General features: G+C 59.5%; 2 protein-coding genes across 2 annotated transcripts; one reads left to right on the top strand and one right to left on the bottom strand.

The window, feature by feature from the left end:
* Positions 1-1,666: 1,666 nt before the first annotated feature.
* MYL7 (myosin light chain 7) lies at positions 1,667-9,377 on the top strand. Its single transcript, XM_073324771.2, has 7 exons — positions 1,667-2,372; positions 3,386-3,496; positions 4,357-4,432; positions 7,088-7,192; positions 7,957-8,035; positions 8,877-8,925; positions 9,202-9,377. The coding sequence occupies exons 1-7, from the start codon at positions 2,370-2,372 to the stop codon at positions 9,301-9,303; spliced, it is 525 nt and encodes a 174-aa protein (XP_073180872.1). The 5' UTR covers positions 1,667-2,369; the 3' UTR covers positions 9,304-9,377.
* Positions 9,378-10,310: 933 nt separating this feature from the next.
* Positions 10,311-15,750, bottom strand: LOC140903526 (antimicrobial peptide NK-lysin). Its single transcript, XM_078850651.1, has 6 exons — positions 15,686-15,750; positions 14,184-14,314; positions 12,005-12,115; positions 11,547-11,718; positions 11,087-11,222; positions 10,311-10,542 (listed from the first exon to the last, which is right to left on the bottom strand). Exons 1-5 carry the CDS (start codon positions 15,738-15,740, stop codon positions 11,209-11,211), a joined length of 483 nt encoding a protein of 160 aa, XP_078706777.1. The 5' UTR covers positions 15,741-15,750; the 3' UTR covers positions 10,311-10,542; positions 11,087-11,208.
* Between the last annotated feature and the right edge of the window lie 1,756 nt (positions 15,751-17,506).

Here is a 17,506-nt window from a genome sequence, read left to right as displayed (position 1 = left end):
GGATGACGTATCTCAGTGGGTTTGATTGCCCATAGAGAAATCAGCCCCGACGGGAAAGGGTTCGTTCCTTCCCCAGCGCTGGGAAGCTGTTCTTGCAGCAGTTTTCAGGCTGTGTCTGCCTCAAAGTGTGAGTTTAATTCAACTCATATTTATACACCCCTTGTTTCAGACAGGGAGAAAAGGAATGCCCCCCTCTCCCTTTTCCTGAGCTGCTTTCAGAGTTATCTTTCTAGGCTACAGAGTCATCCGGGCTGACCAGACCCAATACCGCCCCAAACAACGAGAAACCGTCAAGCGCAAATCACATTGGCTCAGACTGGTTTCCTGGCCTGCAGCTCACGTCCAGCAAACCTGAACAGAACCTACATCTTGCTTCTGGCAAATCAAGGGACCGCCCAAGGAGCAAAGATTACAGGGGAACTGCTCGGACGTTGCCATGCCGAAACCCGATCCGAGTATAGGAGACACGGACGGGGCGTTATTTAGTCTGCAGAAAAGAAAAGTGAGGGGGGATTTGATAGCAGCCTTCAACTACCTGAAGGGGGGTTCCAAAGAGGATGGAGCTCGGCTGTTCTCAGTGGTGGCAGATGACAGAATGGTCTCAAGTTGCAGTGGGGGAGGTTTAGGTTGGATATTAGGAAAAACTTTTTCACTAGGAGGGTGGTTAAACACTGGAATGCGTTACCTAGGGAGGTGGTGGAATCTCCTTCCTTAGGGGTTTTTCAGGTCAGGCTTGACAAAGCCCTGGCTGGGACGATTTAGTGGGGGATTGGTCCTGCTTTGAGCAGGGGGTTGGACTAGATGACCTCCTGAGGTCCCTTCCAACTCTGATATTCTATGATTCTATGACAGAGCTTTAGCCTAAAGACCAAAGTACGCGGGGAGTCCTGGGGTCGTAGTTCAGCACAAGCCTTTTGTCTCGTGTTACAATATTGGCTAACAGGGACCTGGGCTGCTGCACCCGAGATGCCATAAGCCCAGATGAACCACGCCAGCTTCAGTGCGGGCCCCAAGACGTACCCTTCTCGGTTCCCTTTGAAAGGCCCAGAACAAGAGGAGCAGCAGTGGGTAGGTTTGGGAGGAACCCGGCCCCTGCCCAGGCCCCGGCTGGTCTGTCTGCACGTTGCACAGGGGGGAGGCCGATGCTTTGCTCCTCCTGTGGTGAGCTCAGCTGCTCGGAGGCGACTCCTCCAAAAACGTGCTCCAGGGGGGACTCCCATCCACCGGCCGGAGTGGCTGAGAAGGTCTTAGTGGTGAGTGTCCAAGGCCAAAGCCCACGCGATGGCTGGCTCTCTCCGGCTCACTGGGGAAGGCCATGGTGGGCAGTGGGGAATGGGAGGGAAGCCCGCATGCCAGTGACACGACAGGTGACCCCAGCGGAGAGCACCCTCGGTGCTGGGGGGTGAGGGAGGCCAAAGCATTCCTTTCCTCAGCAACCTTCACAGCAGGAGCTGGAGGCCGGGCGTGAGGCAGGAGCCTCTCTCCAGCCTGGGTCTCCATGGGGGGCCCTGTAAATCAGAACCATCCCTGCTGACTTTCAGCTTCCCTCCTGCCTCAGTTTCCTGAGGGCTTCCTGCACAGACCTCCCAGCAGCCTGGCTTGGGGCAATGTTTTTACAAGCAGCCACGATTCCAGGTGGCCTCCATACTTGGGTGCCCCAGGCGGGGAACCCGGGACCTGGGGCACCCGCGTTTTGAAATGTGGCTGCACGCGACTAGCTCGAAGCCGGGGTTCAACCTCACCTCCCGGCGCCGTGCTGTAGCCGCCCTGCCTCCCTGGCCCTGCTACTTACTCAACATGGACGAAGCGTTTCGAGAAGGTCCCGTCTCGACCCGATCGGATCGGATCGGATGGTTCCTTTTTGTTTCCCGCTGTAATGTATGGGTTGGGCCGGTGTCAATAACAGAACGCCATGGTTTAAACAGTCCGGCAGGGATCCCAGTGAGCGGCTGCAGCCCCCCACCCCAGAACGGGCCAGTCGACCTGAACCACGCGCCGGGTTTCGAAAGCTGCGTTTCGCTGGAACGTTCGACTTTGTTTTGTTCCGATTCGGAGCCAAACCGAATTTTGCGCTCTCAGAATTTCCCGAGGAAGGGAAATCCCGGGCCGTGACCAGCGTAAGGACCCCAGCTGCTCGGCGGCCGCCTGGGGACCCCTTCCATAGCGCTCGAGCCGGCTCCCCGGGGCCCACCCTGCTGGAATGTCGCTGGAATGCCGGTGCCCTTATCACCCCGGCCAGCTCTGCGTCGGGACTGCCAAGTTTGGCGCTCTCCCCCTGTTCTGCTCCTAATTTAGCCACAGAGGTGATAAGCAGCAGTATATAGTGAAGCCCAGCCACCCCCTCGCTGCGGAGGATCTGAGACAGCAGGATGGTGAGTCCCCCCCGCCCCCCAGCCCCTCACTGGAACCAGCGTCCAGCTCCTGGACGGGGCTGTTCTGAGTGGGAGCCGTAGGACCCGGGGCACTGTGCTGAGCGCGCCCCCCCCCGAACAGCTTCAGCCCCCCACGTCCTGGGGCAAGGGCACACGCTAACAGCAGCCCCTCGGCATGCAGCAGGACACTAACTCGGGGGGACCGGCCCGGGCCATGCCAGAGCCCCATTGCTGCCCCCCTGAGCCCCATTGCCAGCCCCTAGATACCCATTGTCAGAGCCCCCCCAGCCCCAGTACTGCCCGCAGACCCCAAAGTCCCACTGCTGTCCCCCTAGAACCCCATCGTCAGCACCAGCCCCCCCCAACCCCACTGCCAGCCCCAGCCCCAGAGCTTACAGCCCCTGTGGGGAACATGCAGCCAAAGAAAGCAGGGAAGGGAAGAACTCAGCAGCCCTGAGATTACTGGGGACCTTTCCCTGCCTCCCTCCAGCCCTTGCCGCCCCCCCCAGACCCAGAGCCCTTCACCCACTAGCAGCTGACCGCCCCCCCCCATGCAGATACCTGCCCTAGAGAGCCCCTTCCCACCCCCTGCCCCATTGCCCCCTGAGAGGTTTGACGGGAGTTTGAAGGTGCTGGGGGTTTACAACTGTTTGTCTGTTTGAATCACGCTGGTCCCAGACACCGGAGAGGGAGGTACCTTTCGTGCCAACTTGGGGCTCCCCTTCTGCCGCTTGTGCCCACTGGCACGCACCACAGGGCTCCTCGCTGGGCTGGCGTGTGGCACAGGGCTCCTCGCTGATTGGCTCTGCTGGGGATAGCAGGATTCCCTGCCCTCTCATTGGCTCTGCTGGGCTCAGCAGGATTCCTTGTGCTCTCATTGGCACTGCCAGAGACAGCAGGATTCCCTGTGCTCTGATTGGCTCTGCCAGAGACAGCAGGATTCCCTGTGCTTTGATTGGCTCTGCCAGAGACAGCAGGACTCCCTGCACTCTAATTGGCTCTTTCCCCTGCAGGCCAGCCGGAAAGCCGGGACCCGAAGCAAAGCTGCCGCCAAGCGCGCCCAGAGGGGCTCCTCCAATGTCTTCTCCATGTTCGAACAGTCTCAGATCCAGGAGTTCAAGGAGGTGAGGGTGCCACGGCCCATGGCGCATGAACGCCAGCATGCCGGGGAGCCTGGGTAATGCACATGGTGCCCACGCAGGGATATGGCCCGTGGTGAGAGCAGGGTCACGGCCATGGCCTTCGCAAAGAGAGAGGGGGGAGTATTCAGCGCTAGCTACCCCAGGTAGTCACAGCACACACACAGCGAGCTAGAACCCGAGCGTCAGCCATCTTGCAGGAAGGCTGTAGCATAGCACGACTTTATGTCTTAGAATCCAGAAGCTTAACACACAAGAACCAAAACCAGAGAGAGACAAAACAGGCTGCTCCCTGTGGCAGAGAGGCCCAATTCACCCCACCTTGCTGTAGGCAGATTGACTGCAGAGGACCCAGATCACAGGCTACCCTGCAGAGCCCCCGAAGCCTGCAAGCAGAACCAGGAATCCCCTTATAATTTAATGTGACAGCTCAGACTTTTCACACAGTTTGCAATACACTGCACTTTGCATTGACCGGATGGTTTCTGAACCTCTGGCTGTCACGTTTTTAGCTCTTCTTCCCAACCACAAGGTACTTGTTTGGAACCAAAGCCGATATTCTCCCCGAATCACCTGACTCCGGGAGCTGAAGCTTGAAGGGGGAAATGCCAAATATTGTGACACTCACAAGTCAGCCGTGCTGCAGTGGCAGGGAATAATGTGACCTAGGGACTCAGCCATGGCAAGCTGGGCTGGAGCTCCCCACTCCTGCTGGGGCAAGGCTAGGGAGAGGGGAAGATGCCAGCTGGAGGGAGGTTCTGCCCTACTGAGAGAGTGAGGGGGCTAGTGCCGAGGGCTGCGATCAGGCCCAGACCCCAGGGCTCAGCGTCTGGTTCTGTTCCCAGGCATTCAGCTGCATTGACCAGAACCGTGATGGCATTATCACGAAATCAGACCTGAAGGAGACCTACTCCCAGCTTGGTGAGTGAGCACCTCGCCTCCCACTCTCCCAGTGCTCCTTGGCCAGGGGCAGGCACCAAGCTATCCCCAGTAATCATGGTCGTGAAATGCCAGGCCTCAGCAAACCCCCAGCCCTGGATCTCGCTGCAAGCTTCAAACACAGACTACAGAGGTGCCCAAAGAATGACAAACCTGTCAGGACATATCTATCTATCTATCTATCTATCTTTCTATCTATCCCCATCCACTCCATCTATCTATCTATCCCCATCCACTCCACCTATCTATCTATCCCCATCAACCTATCTATCCCCATCCACTCCACCTATCTATCTATCTATCCCCATCCACTCCACCTATCTATCTATCTATCCCCATCCACTTCATCTATCTATCTATCTATCCCCATCCACTCCACCTATCTATCTATCTATCTATCCCCATCCACTCCATCTATCTATCTATCGCCATCCACTCCATCTAGCTATCTGTCTATCCATCCCCATCCACTCCATCTAGCTATCTGTCTATCCATCCCCATCCACTCCATCTATCTAATCTATCTATCTATCTATCTATCCATCCCTATCTAATCTATCTATCTATCTATTCCCATCCACTCCATCTATCTATCTATCCATCCCCATCCACTCCATCTATCTATCTATCTATCCATCCCCATCCACTCCATCTATCTGTCTGTCTATCCATCCCCATCCACTCTATCTATCTATCTATCTATCTATCTATCCCCATCCACTCTATCTATCTATCTAGCTATCTATCTATCCCCATCCACTTTATCTATCTATCTATCCCCATACACCCCTCTATCCACCCCTCTATCTATCTATCCCCATATACCCCTCTATTCACCCCTCTATCCACCTCCATCTATCTATCCCCATACACCCCATCTATCTGTCTATACCCAGCCACTCTATCTATCCCCATACACCCCCTCTATCCACTCCCTCTATCCACCATCTCTCTATCTATCTATCTATCTATCTATCTATCTATCTATCTATCTATCTATCTATCTATCTATCCCCATCCACTCCATCTATCTATCTATCCCCATACACCCCTCTATCCACCCCCTCTATCTCTCTATCCCCATACACCCCATCTATCTATCTATCTATCTATCTATCTATCTATCTATCTATCTATCTATCTATCCCCATCCACCCGCTCTGGCTTGAGTGGCTTGCCCTCTGGTGGGAAGGCAGTGGAGGTTCCCTGCTGTCCGGATCTCTTGCAGAAGTGAGTTCCCCAGTTCCATACCAGTCCAAACCTGGGCCCGGTGCATCGCTTGGAATCGAAAGGGTCAGAAATTCCTTAATCTCAGGCATGGCAGCTTTGTGCGAGATTTGCTTTGGCATTCCCATGTATCAGCCTGGCGTCTAGTTCCCCTGCCGTGGCCCCGTGGAGCCAGGTGCTGCACAGAGACAGGACGTGAAAAAAGGGCTGAATTTTCAGTTCATTCAAAGCAAAACTGGGAGACTCCTGCACTTACGCTGGGACCCCAGGAACAAAGCTTCTTCTTGCTTCCTCAGCCCTGTGGTGCCGATGCCACCCCCCCACACACACACCCCCGAGCGTGGGCCTACCCCTTGGGCCTCGGGAAGAGGGGAGCCCTCGGAGCAGGAGAAAGGCAGGGAATTCTCAACCACCACGGGCCCATGGGCTGGTGCCCAGTAAAGGAGGGTCCGTCCAGTGGGTAATGCACCTGTGAATGGGGGCGTGGGCTGCTGGGGGATCCTGCACCGCCGGGGAGCAGGAGGGGCCGGGGGGCACAGCTCTAACAAGACGAGCCCTTTATGTTACAAACCGATGGAGGAAGCTAGCTGAAGCTCCAAAAATACCCAGCCCCTCACCCCCCTGGCTGACAGCGGGAGCTGGCTGCTTATCGGCAGGGCCGCTGATTAAGTAGCCAGCATGCTCTTTCCACCGGGCACTTGAGCTTGTCATCTCGTGATTTCCTCCCCATGCGTCACCGCGGATAAGGCTGGCTCTGCTTGCCTGCACTGTGGGGGAGTGAGGCCATCGGCTTCTGGGCTCAGCCCACCGCCCGTTGAGGGGCTGGGGCCCGGCTCAGGGGCGAAGCGCACCGCCTCCTAGAGCAGCCCAAGCAGCGGGCCCGGCTCAGCCCGGATCCCGGCCCGGCCCTTCTGGTGCTTTTATCAAAGGCAATCGAAGGGGGTGGGTGGGTGCAAGGGGGCTCTGCGGAGATGGCTCTCTCCACCGACGCTGCCATGGAGATCGGCCTATAGATCCCGACTGAGATCAAGGGGCCCCGTCGTGCTGGGCCCTGCACCCACCCCGGCTGAGATCGGGGGCACCACTGTCATGCCAGGCTCTGCTCCGACCCTGACAGAGATCAGGGTCCCCCCCATCGTGCCAGGTGCTGCCCAGACACACAGCAAGAGCCAGCCGCTGCCCCAGAGGTAGCGGAGAGGGGGAACAGAGCTCAGCGTGGGTCGTGTCATCCGATGGCTGGAGCAGCCTCCCTGCTTGGATTGTGCTGGGTCCGGACCTCCCGCCGTACAGCAGTAGGGCTCCATGGGGCGGGGCCCACTCCTGCCGCTGGAAAGCGAACAGTGCTCCGGGCGGGGGGCCAGAGGCATCCTGGGGAAGATGGGCTTTCACCGGGTCTCCCCTCCTCACCAGGGAAATTGAACATGAAGGACGAGGAGCTGGACGAGATGCTGAAGGAAGGGAAGGGCCCCATCAACTTCACTGTCTTCCTCGCACTCTTTGGGGAGAAGCTGAATGGTGAGTAGGCCACGGCACCTCCTCTGGGAGCCATATGGGGCCGAGAGCTGGAGGGGGCCCTTTCGAACCGGGGCTCTATTTTCCTCTGGGACGTCCCGGGCCCCATCGCCAGAGCATCCGAGCGCCTCACCCTCCGTGATGTATTGATCCTCACACACACGGGGTTATGATTCCAACGGGACAGATGGGGAAACTGAGGCATGGAGCGACTGGGTGCCTTGCCCAAGGTCACGCTGGGGTGGCACAGGTTTCCCGCATCCCAGACTAGCCCCCAAACAGCTGCAGCATCCTCACCGATTCCCTCAATAGCTTCGCCGGCATCCCCTCCCCGGCGTGGCCGGGTCCCCTGTCCCAGGCTCCGGGCGTGAGCCATGGCTGAGCGGTGCCGGGCCCCATGGGATCCATGCAGGAAAAGCCGTGTGGTCTCCTGCTGCTGCTGAACCTGCGGGGGTCTTTGGAACCCAACCCCCCCCACCCAGCAATGGGCCTGGGGGGGGTACGGGGGGGGCTGCAGCTGCCCTCTGAGATGTGGCTTTGGCACCTCAGAGCAGTCGGGACGCAGGCAGGGAATGTGGGTTCCCGGCACCGCTGAGGAGAGGGGGGGTCGTCGGCTCGTCCTGCCCCGCAGGCCCGGCGTGCAAAGACAAGCAACGCCGCGCCCCCGCCCCGAGGCAGGAACGGGGGGGGGGTCTAGAGCCAGGGGAACGTGGCTGGGGAGCCTCAGCCTTTCATCCTGAGCCAACCAGCCCCCCTGCCCTCCCCAGGCACCGACCCGGAGGAATCCATCCTCAACGCTTTCAAACTCTTCGACCCCAGCGGAACCGGCCACGTGAACAAGGACGAGTGAGTCAACGCGCCCCAAGCCAGGGTGGGGGGGAGTCGCAGGCCTGGGGGACCCAGCACCCCTCGGCCCAAAGGGACATGAGCGGCCTCTGCTTCTGGGGCCGCGGCTTTTGGGTGCCCAGGTGGAGAGGCCCTTGGCCTGGTGTCTCGGGGTGGGAGGGGGCTGCGCGCCCCCAGATCGGACTGAACTCAATGTGGGGGGGTGGAGGCTGCAAATCAGAGCCCGGGGTGCCTCAGGCTGGGCTCTCAGGGCCAGATTCCCAGGTGCCCGATGGCTCGCGGGGCAGGGCAAGGCCTCTCCGGTGAATGGTAACGCCAGGAGCAGAGCCGGCTCTGTGCCACCCTAGTGCCGGGGGCGTCCTGGGCCAAACTGGGAGTGGGCTGGAGCCAGGAGGAGGCCTGGCTGGGCCCCCCGGTCACTGCCCCAATGGGGAAACAGCCTTGGGGGGCGGCGCGGGCTGCCACAGCTGCAGCCCTGGAAGGGGCGCGGGGCCGGGGGGAGCAGCCGGGCTGCACGGGTCCCAGCAACTGAGAGGCCAGTTTGGGAACTGTGGGGTGAAAAAGAGTCTCTGTGTGCAGTGGGCAGGTCTGTCTAGCCCTGTGGGACCTGGCCCCTGGAATCGCCCCCCCCATCCCACCGACCCTGCCCCCCTTCCAGACCTTACCCAGCCCCTGCTCCCCTCCAGCCCCCACCCTGCCCCTTGCCAGGCCCTGTCTGTCAGACCCCGACCTGGCCCCTACCGCCTCTTAGGCCCCAGCCCCCCAGTCCCTGCCTGGCCCCGGGGGCAGTGGGCACAAATCTAGGGCTCTGGTTCTGACTCACGTCCTGTTTCGTTCGCAGGTTTAAGCAGCTCCTGCTGACCCAGGCAGACAAGTTCACCCCGGAGGAGGTGAGACGGCCCCTGCTCTCCCCCCTGCCAAATGTGTGGGTCCCAGGAGCTCCCCCTGCCTTTAACCCCACCAGTTGGCAGGAACCCCCTCCGTGCTGCGCTGGCTTTACACCACACGGCCCCCCGTGGCAGATCTAGGTGCCCGCCAGCCGCTCAGATCTTTGGTGCCCCGGCTGAGGCCGCCCCGGTGGGCCCCGCCCCGGGAAATGGCTGGGATCCCTGCCCAGGTGGAGCAGATCCCTGCTCACGTCCCCACCCCGGCTCTCTCCTGCCCAGGTGGAGCAGATGTTCGCGGTGACGCCCATCGACGTGGCGGGAAACATCGATTACAAATCCCTCTGCTACATCATCACCCACGGCGACGAGAAGGAGGACTGACGGGTGATGCGGCCAGTCGGCATGTGCCCCACGCCTAGCCCCCACGCCTAGCCCCATTGAAATAAAAGCCCGAGCCCATCAAACAAGACAGCTCCCCGTGTGTGACCGGTGGGGCAGGATGGAGGGAGGCCCCGTCTGTGGCCAGTGGGGAGAGGGAAGCTAAGGGCTTGTTTCAAAGGGCCGGGCACAGCTCAAGGCCATTCCCTAAGCACTGGGTGTGAGGCCAGGCGGATCCTGGCACAAGGGCTGGTGGGGGACTGCGATGCAAAGGGCCTCTGCTGGGCATGCAGCCCATGGTGCCCTCCTCCACGGTGGGGAGTGGCGGGCAGGCCCCGGGACGGAGGAGGACGCAAGCCCTGCAGGGGTGCTCTCCCGTGATGGAGGCAGGGGGCATTGGGAATCTGCCCTTGCGGGAACCAGCCTGGGGGAGAATCCGAAGCTCAGGCCCCCGGGGAGGCCCCTTGTCCACACCTTGGGGGTGGCTCTGCCCGGCACAGCAGAGGAAGGGTTGTCACAGGATCGTCTCCTGGCCTGAGAGGCTCCTCTGCGCAGGGCAGCCGGGTGACCAACATGCAACAGTCACCATGTCCCACCCCGTCCCTTATCTCCCACCACGGTGAGCTCGGAACCCGGGGCGGTTTCTGCTTTGCTGGTGGCCACTTTCCCCTCCTGCGCTCACCATTCCTCAGGCGCGTCTTCTTCTGAGCCAACAGCTTCCGCTCCCTTTCCTGCTCCCCGCTCCCAGCTCTGGTCTGGCGGGCGAGGGGGGAAGGAGTTGCAGGGGCCAGGGGCCAGGCCCCCCCCACCCCCAGCCGCGGCCAGCCCGTGACACCATCAGGGCCCCTGGGATAAGGAGCGCAGGAGGGAAATGCAGACGTTGGACCAGAGAGAGGCAGGATTGTGGCTGGGACAAATGCTTCTCAAGCAGCATCAGCAGCTCTGGGGCTGAAAGGCTCGTTTCCACCTGCCCGCCCTCCCTGCCCAGCAGGGGCATGAAACCAGCGACAAGTTGTCCAAAGCACTTTATTCACAAGGAAGCCAAAAGCAGTGGGGTGGAGGAAGGGTCAGATGCCCAGCTGGTGCAAATCGGCATGGCCTGGAGCTGTGCCCACATGCACCAGCTTAGCATCCGGCCCACGATATCCAGCAGAAGAGATGCCAGACTGCCAGAGCCAAGCTGATGACCAAGGGCTGGCAGAGCCGCTGTCCTCGGGTTATCTGCTCCAGCCTGCAGCAGTCCTGGATGAGGGAGACAGCAGCGTGGGGCAGTCAGCCTGTGAGCTTAGCCAGGAAGGGTCCTGCTTTCTGCCTTCAGCTCCAGGCTATACCCCCCCATCTCCTCCACAGCCCCGACTGGGCTAGCCCCCCATATGCCCCCCACTGCCCGCACTGCCTGGGGCTCATAACCCTGGGTGGTGTTCGGAGCACCCACTGGTGAGCGGGTCCCCAGAGCACCCATCCCTGTGGGCACATGGAGCCATCAGTGTGTGCTCCAGGCCCCGCTCCGTGCCCGATCTCTAGAGATGAGCGTGGGGCAGCCCCAGCGGTGGAGCCGTGAGCTCTTGCTTTAAGCTCTGCCGGTCCCCGATGTGTAGCCACCCCGCCCAGGGCATCACAGACCAAGGAGCACGTGGGCCCCGGAGACACCGCAGCACCCACCGGGCTGGGCCGGGCTGAAGGAGCCCCGGCTGCTGCTCCAGCGACACGGTGCCATAGGTCAGACCCGAGCACCGGTGGGTCCCGCTCCCCCAGCCCAGGGATCTGCCTTGGGGGCGTCACGTACCCAGCTGGCCCCATGCCATGCTCCATGCAGCCAGTTCTGTGCAGTGCAGGTGGGCACAATCATCAGCAGCAGCAGCGAGAAGCTTTGGGGAATTGGCATGGCCTCGGGGAAAGCGGCGGGCATCAGTTCGAGAACTCTGGAGGGAAAGCCAGCGTTTCTGGGTCAGAGCAGCTCCAGCCCCCCGGGCAGGCAGGCCTAGGCATCCTCTGTGCGGCACCTCAGAGCCGGGCCAGGGGACAGCTGAGCCCTAGCGGGATAATCACGGGGATGGGGGAAGAACAAGACGGGGGAGGATCCCTGGAGATGCGGGAGGGGGTGAACTCTGCAGGGGACAGTTCCTGGGGTGGGGGCGATTGCTGGGCCGGAGAGGGACAGCCCAGTCCATGTTTCTGGGAGAAGCCCCGAGGAGCCTGGCCCGAAGTTTCCCATGGGGGATGAACTGTGGCCTTCGTGCTCTCACCTGGGGGTTCCTTGCACCATTTGATGCTGGTGCAGATATCTCCGGCCTCATCGCCATTCTGCAGTCCATCCGTGAGCTGATCTTTGTACTTTTTCAGCAGCAATTTGCACATCCGGGCCTGGCGTCTGCCCACGGCCCTGCACACGGAGTTCAGGGCCTTGCTGATCGCGTCCTGCGGCGAGACCCCTGGCCCGTGAGCTATGGCACCGCGCTCCGCCCACCCTTTGCTCTCCCATAACTTCGCCATCAGCCAGGGACTCATCCCCCGGTCCGCTCCCCATCTCTCCCTCTCTTTCCCCACTCTCCCATCACCGTCACGCCCTCTCCGTTCTCCCCCACATCTTCTCCCTCCTCATCCCACCGTTCCTCACCCCCCACACACACACTTCCTCAGGCCTCCCCCTGCTCTAACCACTGGGCAGGCCAACCCGCAGTGCAAGCAGCACTGGGTGACTTACGTCGTCGGGATCATCGCCAGCTAACGACTTGAGCTTATCCACAATCTGGGTGCAGAACGTGCACTTCTTGGCGGGGGGCCGAGCCTCGTCTTCCTCCTCCAGCTGATCCCACTGTCCCAGAGAGAACCGTGCAGCTATGGGACCAGGACCCAGTGCGGCCAGGCCCAGGGCGGCACTAACCGGGTACGACGCCCAGCCCGAGAGGGGTTCTCAGCGGGGCTGGGCCGGGTGTTCGACTGTTACCTCCTCTGACCACAGGACAACAGTATCCCCGCCAGTATCTATCTCAATCGCTCGTCCAGCCCTAATTATTATTCCTAGTCGCTATTCGCAGCGCAGGAGCACTGAGGAAGGTGGCGATGGGGCAGGGCCCCAGTGCCAGGCGCTGCACAGACGCAGAACAAAATGACGCACTCCCTGCCCCCAAAGGCCATCTCCGAGCGCCGCGCAATCGTCAGTGTGTTTATTAGGGCTGGTTGAACGGCTCCCCTTGAAGCTGCGGGTCAGGGGGAAACTGGGGTTTTGACTCAGCGAAATGCTCCCCGGAAAGCATCTGCTTCCCGCTTGTTCATCCAAAGAAACGGAGCGCCCACAATATGTCGATGCCGAAGTGTCTCCTGGGAGCAGCAGGTCAGGTGCTTCCTGCTTCCAGCCTCCTCTACGGACCGGGCTCCCCCGCGGAACGTCGTCTCCCATGATGCACTGGGGAGAGGCAGCCGCAACAAGAAGCGAGGCTGCAGTGCATCATGGGAGATGTAGTCCAGTCAGCCCCTAGAGGAGACTGGGGGCCTGGGGCACCCGAACTACAACTCCCATGATGCACTGGGGAGAGGCAGCCGCAGGAAGAGGCGAGGCTGCAGTGCATCATGGGAGATGTAGTCCAGTTAGCCCCTAGAGGAGAATGGGGGCCTGAGGCACCCGAACTACAACTCCCATGAGGCACCGGGGAGAGGTGGCAGCTGCAGGAAGAGGTGAGGCTGCAGTGCATCATGGGAGATGTCGTCCAGTCAGTGCCTAAAGGAGACTGAGGGCCTGAGGCACCCGAACTACAACTCCCATGAGGCACTGCAGCGGCATTTGCAAAAGTGACATATGAGGGTTTTCAATATTTTTGCTGAAAACTTGAAATTTCGCATGGGGGAAAAAAAACCCAGCTCTACATTTATCCTTTCAACCCCCACTCCCACTCCCCCGGGAGGCGGGGCTGTGCTATGTGCCCCATTTTACAGGGAGGGATACTGAGGCACAGAGAGACACAGTGACCTGCTGAAGGTTACTCAGGGAGCCTGTGGCAGGGCAGGCTAGGCGCCCACCACTGGGCCACCCTTCCTCACCGACACGAGCGAAGTTTTGCCTATCTTGGCCTGGGGTGGGCGGGTGGGGATCAAGGGGGATGGGATAAGGGAGGGCAGTGGGGTCAGAAGCAGAGGGCGTAATCGTTGGGCCATGGAGTGGAAGGGCTGCTGCAGTGGCTGGCTCCTGCCATTGCCTCACTAGCTACCTCAGCTCCTCCCTGGTGCTGGGGGGCAAGGAGAGGAGGGGGGCAGCTGGCTGGACTGACCCCCCCCCCCCCCGTGGGTCGTAAGCGGCTCCTGCCACCTCCGCTGCAGCCATAAGCAGCTCCCGCAGCAGGGATCGTTCCTGGCTCCGCTCCATCAGCTGCCCTGACCCCCTCTCCCTGCTCCACCTGGGCACTGCAGGACTGGGAGGCGGGTGCAGGTAGCTGGGCTGGGAGCCATGCAGAGCAGGAGACCAGGGAAGGGGGTTTCCGCTCCTCCCCAGCTTCTCTGACTCATCCAGGCCCCCGCCTTCCATTGCCAAACCAGCCAACTCCTTCTGCACCCGGTGCATTGCCACCGCAGCCCAGAGCTCAGGAAATTTCCTCCCTGTGTCTCCTGAGGCCCCTCTCTGGGCCCTGCTGAGCTCCGCTCCCAGAGAATCCCTCCCTTAGCCCCCAAGCACCTGCAGCACCCAGGCTGGGCACCCAGCGTCCCTCCGCACTGCCCCTTGCCCCACCTTTTGTCACCCAACTGCAGTCAGTTCCCCTCCCCTCGCTCCCTGCATGGGCAGCCAGTGGGGAAGGGACAAGGCATGGAAATGGGGAGGGGGAGAGACGGACGCGGCTCCAGCACCCCCCGAGGAAAGGGGGAGGAGAGACGGACGCGGCTCCAGTACTCACCAGAGGAACGGCGGCCCAGAGGCTCGTGCAGTACTGCTCCCTCTGGCATGTGACAGCCGTGGCCACATCCTGGCACCAGAACTTGGGTCCTTGCAAACATCGCGTGGGAACCAAATCTTGCCCGGCCAACGCTGCCCAACAAAGAGACAAGTGGGAGGGGGGCAAAGCCCTGTGGACCTGTAACGCCCTCTGGCTGGCCCAGGAGCGCTTCCCCCAGGAGAACGTCACCTCCCAACCCATATCTGGTATGTCACGCTCTGTCCCCACGGCCAGCCCCACAGCTGGTCAGTCAGCCTTTCTGCCATTCAGCTGGGTAAATCTTCAGCTCTAGATAACAACAGGTTCTGCAAGCAGCGTGTGTCAGTCTCACTAGGGCAATGCTGGCCCCACCTTGCCGATGGGTTGTCTCAAGATACAAAGAGACCCTACAAGGGCAGGCTATGGGATCAGAGGTTCTCGGGATGTACAGAACCAGTGTCTTCCTGGGCGTGACTGTGTTCATTCTCATGGGGTTATGTCGGGGGGGGGCGGGTCTGCCCCAGTGAGTCATTCACTAGCCTGTCCATTAACGCGCAAGAAATCAAACGGAGCCTTTCTAGTAATAGATACCAAAAGGAAGGGCTAAGCAGGATCTGCTGCTCTCTGGAGCATCCCAAAATCCTCGAGAGGAACATTATATTATTATGATAATGTATTTGAATGACCAGGACCCTGTTATGCCAGGCAATGTACAAACACACAGCAAAAAGACAGCCCCTGCCCTAGGAGCTGACGACCTATGCAAACGTGGTCTAGCTGCACTGCAATATGTGGGGCCTTGTCCATAGGAACGTGGTGGGACCTGCCAGACCAGAGCAGAACCAGGGCCCAGCCCACCCAGGATCCTGCCTTTGATAATACCCAAGATCAGAGGCATCAAAGGAAGAGGCAGGGAAATCTGAAAGCAGCTCACTGGCTTCCCTTCCTGCCCGACTCTGGTGACATGCTCTGTGGGGTCTTCTAGCTCAGGGACCATAGCGGTCAGCCCCGAGGGTCTAAAAACCAGGAATCTGACCTCCAAAATCATGAGATTTCAAATTAATAAGGGGGGGTATTTTTATTGGCCTTCTGGGGCTGGCAAGTTTTGGGGTCCACGTGTTTCTCTTCAGCCTCAAAAGCGAGAAACTCCCTTTTTTTCTGAAAGGAAAGCGGAGACATTGATCTAATCACCTGATCCCTGCAGCCGGGGCGCAAGCGAAACGAGCAAATGGATTGAATCGTCGTTCTAACCAGCGTGGCTGGGCCTGACCTGCAGCTGGCCGGCCGGCAAACCCCAGAGCCCTTCGCATGATAACGACGTTTGCCCCCTCCCATCTCGCTGGCCCAGAAGCAGATGCACCTGCCTGTTAGCAGCGCTTGGCTCCTAAAACCCTTCGGTGCTCTTGGCTTGCTCCCGGCTGGGGCCTGGCAATGGACATGGGGGGTGGGGTGGGAAGCAAGCCTACCCCTCCCTTGCTTCTTACCTGTGGCCACAGCGAAGAGCAATGGGAGGCCGAGCATCGAAGCCATTGGAGCCATTGAAGCTGGAATGGCCGGCCAGAGCTCTCGCAGTCGCTTTTATAGCCCAAGTGAAGGAGGCGGAGGGGTCTGGCTGGGCCAGTAGGAGCATCTGAAAGCCAGAGAGACCTTAAAAAGGAGTGTTGAGGTCTTGCCGCCCCCCTTCCCTCCGACCCCTGCTGCTCTTTCTTTCCTCCTACGCCCCTGGCTTTCTGCAGAGATGCTCACCACAGAAACTAACCAGACACAGAAGGCAGCCACCACCACCGGCTCTGCTCTGTTGGGGGCTGGCTTCCTCTCCCCCTGCCTCCTTCGTGGGCTCCCTGCTCCCCATCCCTGGGGCCCTGGTATCTTCCCCTTCGGGCCCGCTCCTGTTCGTGTCAGCAAGGCTGCACCGGGTCGGGAGCCCAACCATGTTCCATTGCAGCTGGGTGGGTTTGGGGTGATTTCCCAGTTCCCAGCCTCCTCACTGCAGCCGCTGGCTTCTCTGACTCACCCGGGCTGGGGGGGGTCGGCCCCCGGCGGAGACCACAGCTCAGCGCCAGGCAGGTGGGAACAACTGCAGAAACAGCTGGTGGTTTCCAGCCCGGGCCTCCGCCTGTTCGCTCACAGGCGAGTGGTGGCCTCTGCACTCAGAGAGCAGAACCCCGCGGTTCATCTCCGTTTGTTCCCAGCTGCTTTGGTCCAAGCTGGCGTCACTGCACCGGTGTCCCGTCGAGGCGCTGTGGCATGGGTCCACCGCGAGTTATATCTGGCATGATCAAATCGTCCGAGACGCCTTCTAATATATTGAGCTAAGCTGGACCTAGTATAGACCCCCCGCAACCCGTGGCACCTGCCGGTCACTGATGGTCATCACGAAAATTAATCAGTAGTGAGTCGGCCAGTTTCCAAGCTGTACCAGATCTTTGCCCCTCCGATCTATGAGTGATTGATTTCCTCTTGTTATGGACTTTGCCAAAGGCTTTTTGCAAGTCACAGGAACGGTCAAACTGGATCATCCTGAGATCCAGCCAGCACAGTAGCCCATCCATGACAGTGGTAGCATCAGATGCTGCAGAGGAAGGAGTAAGTACCCTATGGTAGCAGATGTGGGATAACCTGGCCCCCGTTTAGGTCTGCCCCTAATGCATGTTAGCTTTAACATGAACTCCGGATATTCTGGCTAGCCATATAAATGTCCAATCCCTGTTTCAAACTTGAAAAAGGCCTGGCATCCTGTGGCAGAGAGTTCCACAGTCTAATCGTGCATTGTGCAAAACACTCTTTCCTTTTATCGGTTTCCCGCATCTTCACTTCATCGAATGCCCTCTTGTTCTTGTGTTATGCGACAGAGAGAACAGAAGCTGGGTTCCCACTCTCTTATCTCTAGACCAATTATTATTACAGGTAGCAACACATGTAGTTAAGGTCGGCTGACACGTCCCATGATAAGAGCCTGTTTTCAGATGCTTATAACTTTGCCAAATTTGAATATTTCCGGCTGAAATTTTCCATGCTGGGTGTCTGCCACAGATTGAATTTTGGGGGGAAAGTTTCAACAAAAATGGATCAGCAGTTTCTCCAAATGAAGTGGAAAAAAATATACAGTTTTTTTCCCCCAAGTAAAAAAATTCTTTCAGCGGTTTCATTGAGAAGCCCTAGATTCTGCATGCTTTGGAGCGGGGGCTTGAAATCTGGTGGAGAGATCACCTTCGGGTCAGAGTTGTGCCTTGTGCTGCCCATGTGAAAATTCACCCAACTTTGGCCAAGTTGCAAGGCTTTGAAAAATTGCAGTTTGCACACGC

This window comes from Lepidochelys kempii, chromosome 26 (assembly GCF_965140285.1).
Source record: "Lepidochelys kempii isolate rLepKem1 chromosome 26, rLepKem1.hap1, whole genome shotgun sequence".
NCBI lineage: Eukaryota > Metazoa > Chordata > Testudines > Cheloniidae > Lepidochelys > Lepidochelys kempii.
The sequence above is the reverse complement of the archived record's forward strand: the minus strand, read 5'-3'. Positions and strand labels throughout refer to the sequence as shown.

Coding starts and splice junctions, on each gene's coding strand:
- MYL7 (XM_073324771.2), top strand. Junction 4,433..7,087: donor GGAGACCTACTCCCAGCTTG/GTGAGTGAGCAC, acceptor CCTCCTCACCAG/GGAAATTGAACATGAAGGAC. Junction 8,926..9,201: donor ACAAGTTCACCCCGGAGGAG/GTGAGACGGCCC, acceptor TCTCCTGCCCAG/GTGGAGCAGATGTTCGCGGT.
- LOC140903526 (XM_078850651.1), bottom strand. CDS start 15,740: ATGGCTCCAATGGCTTCGATGCTCGGCCTCCCATTGCTCTTCGCTGTG. Junction 14,315..15,685: donor GCTCTTCGCTGTGGCCACAG/GTAAGAAGCAAG, acceptor TTTGTTGGGCAG/CGTTGGCCGGGCAAGATTTG. Junction 12,116..14,183: donor TCTGGGCCGCCGTTCCTCTG/GTGAGTACTGGA, acceptor TCTCTGGGACAG/TGGGATCAGCTGGAGGAGGA.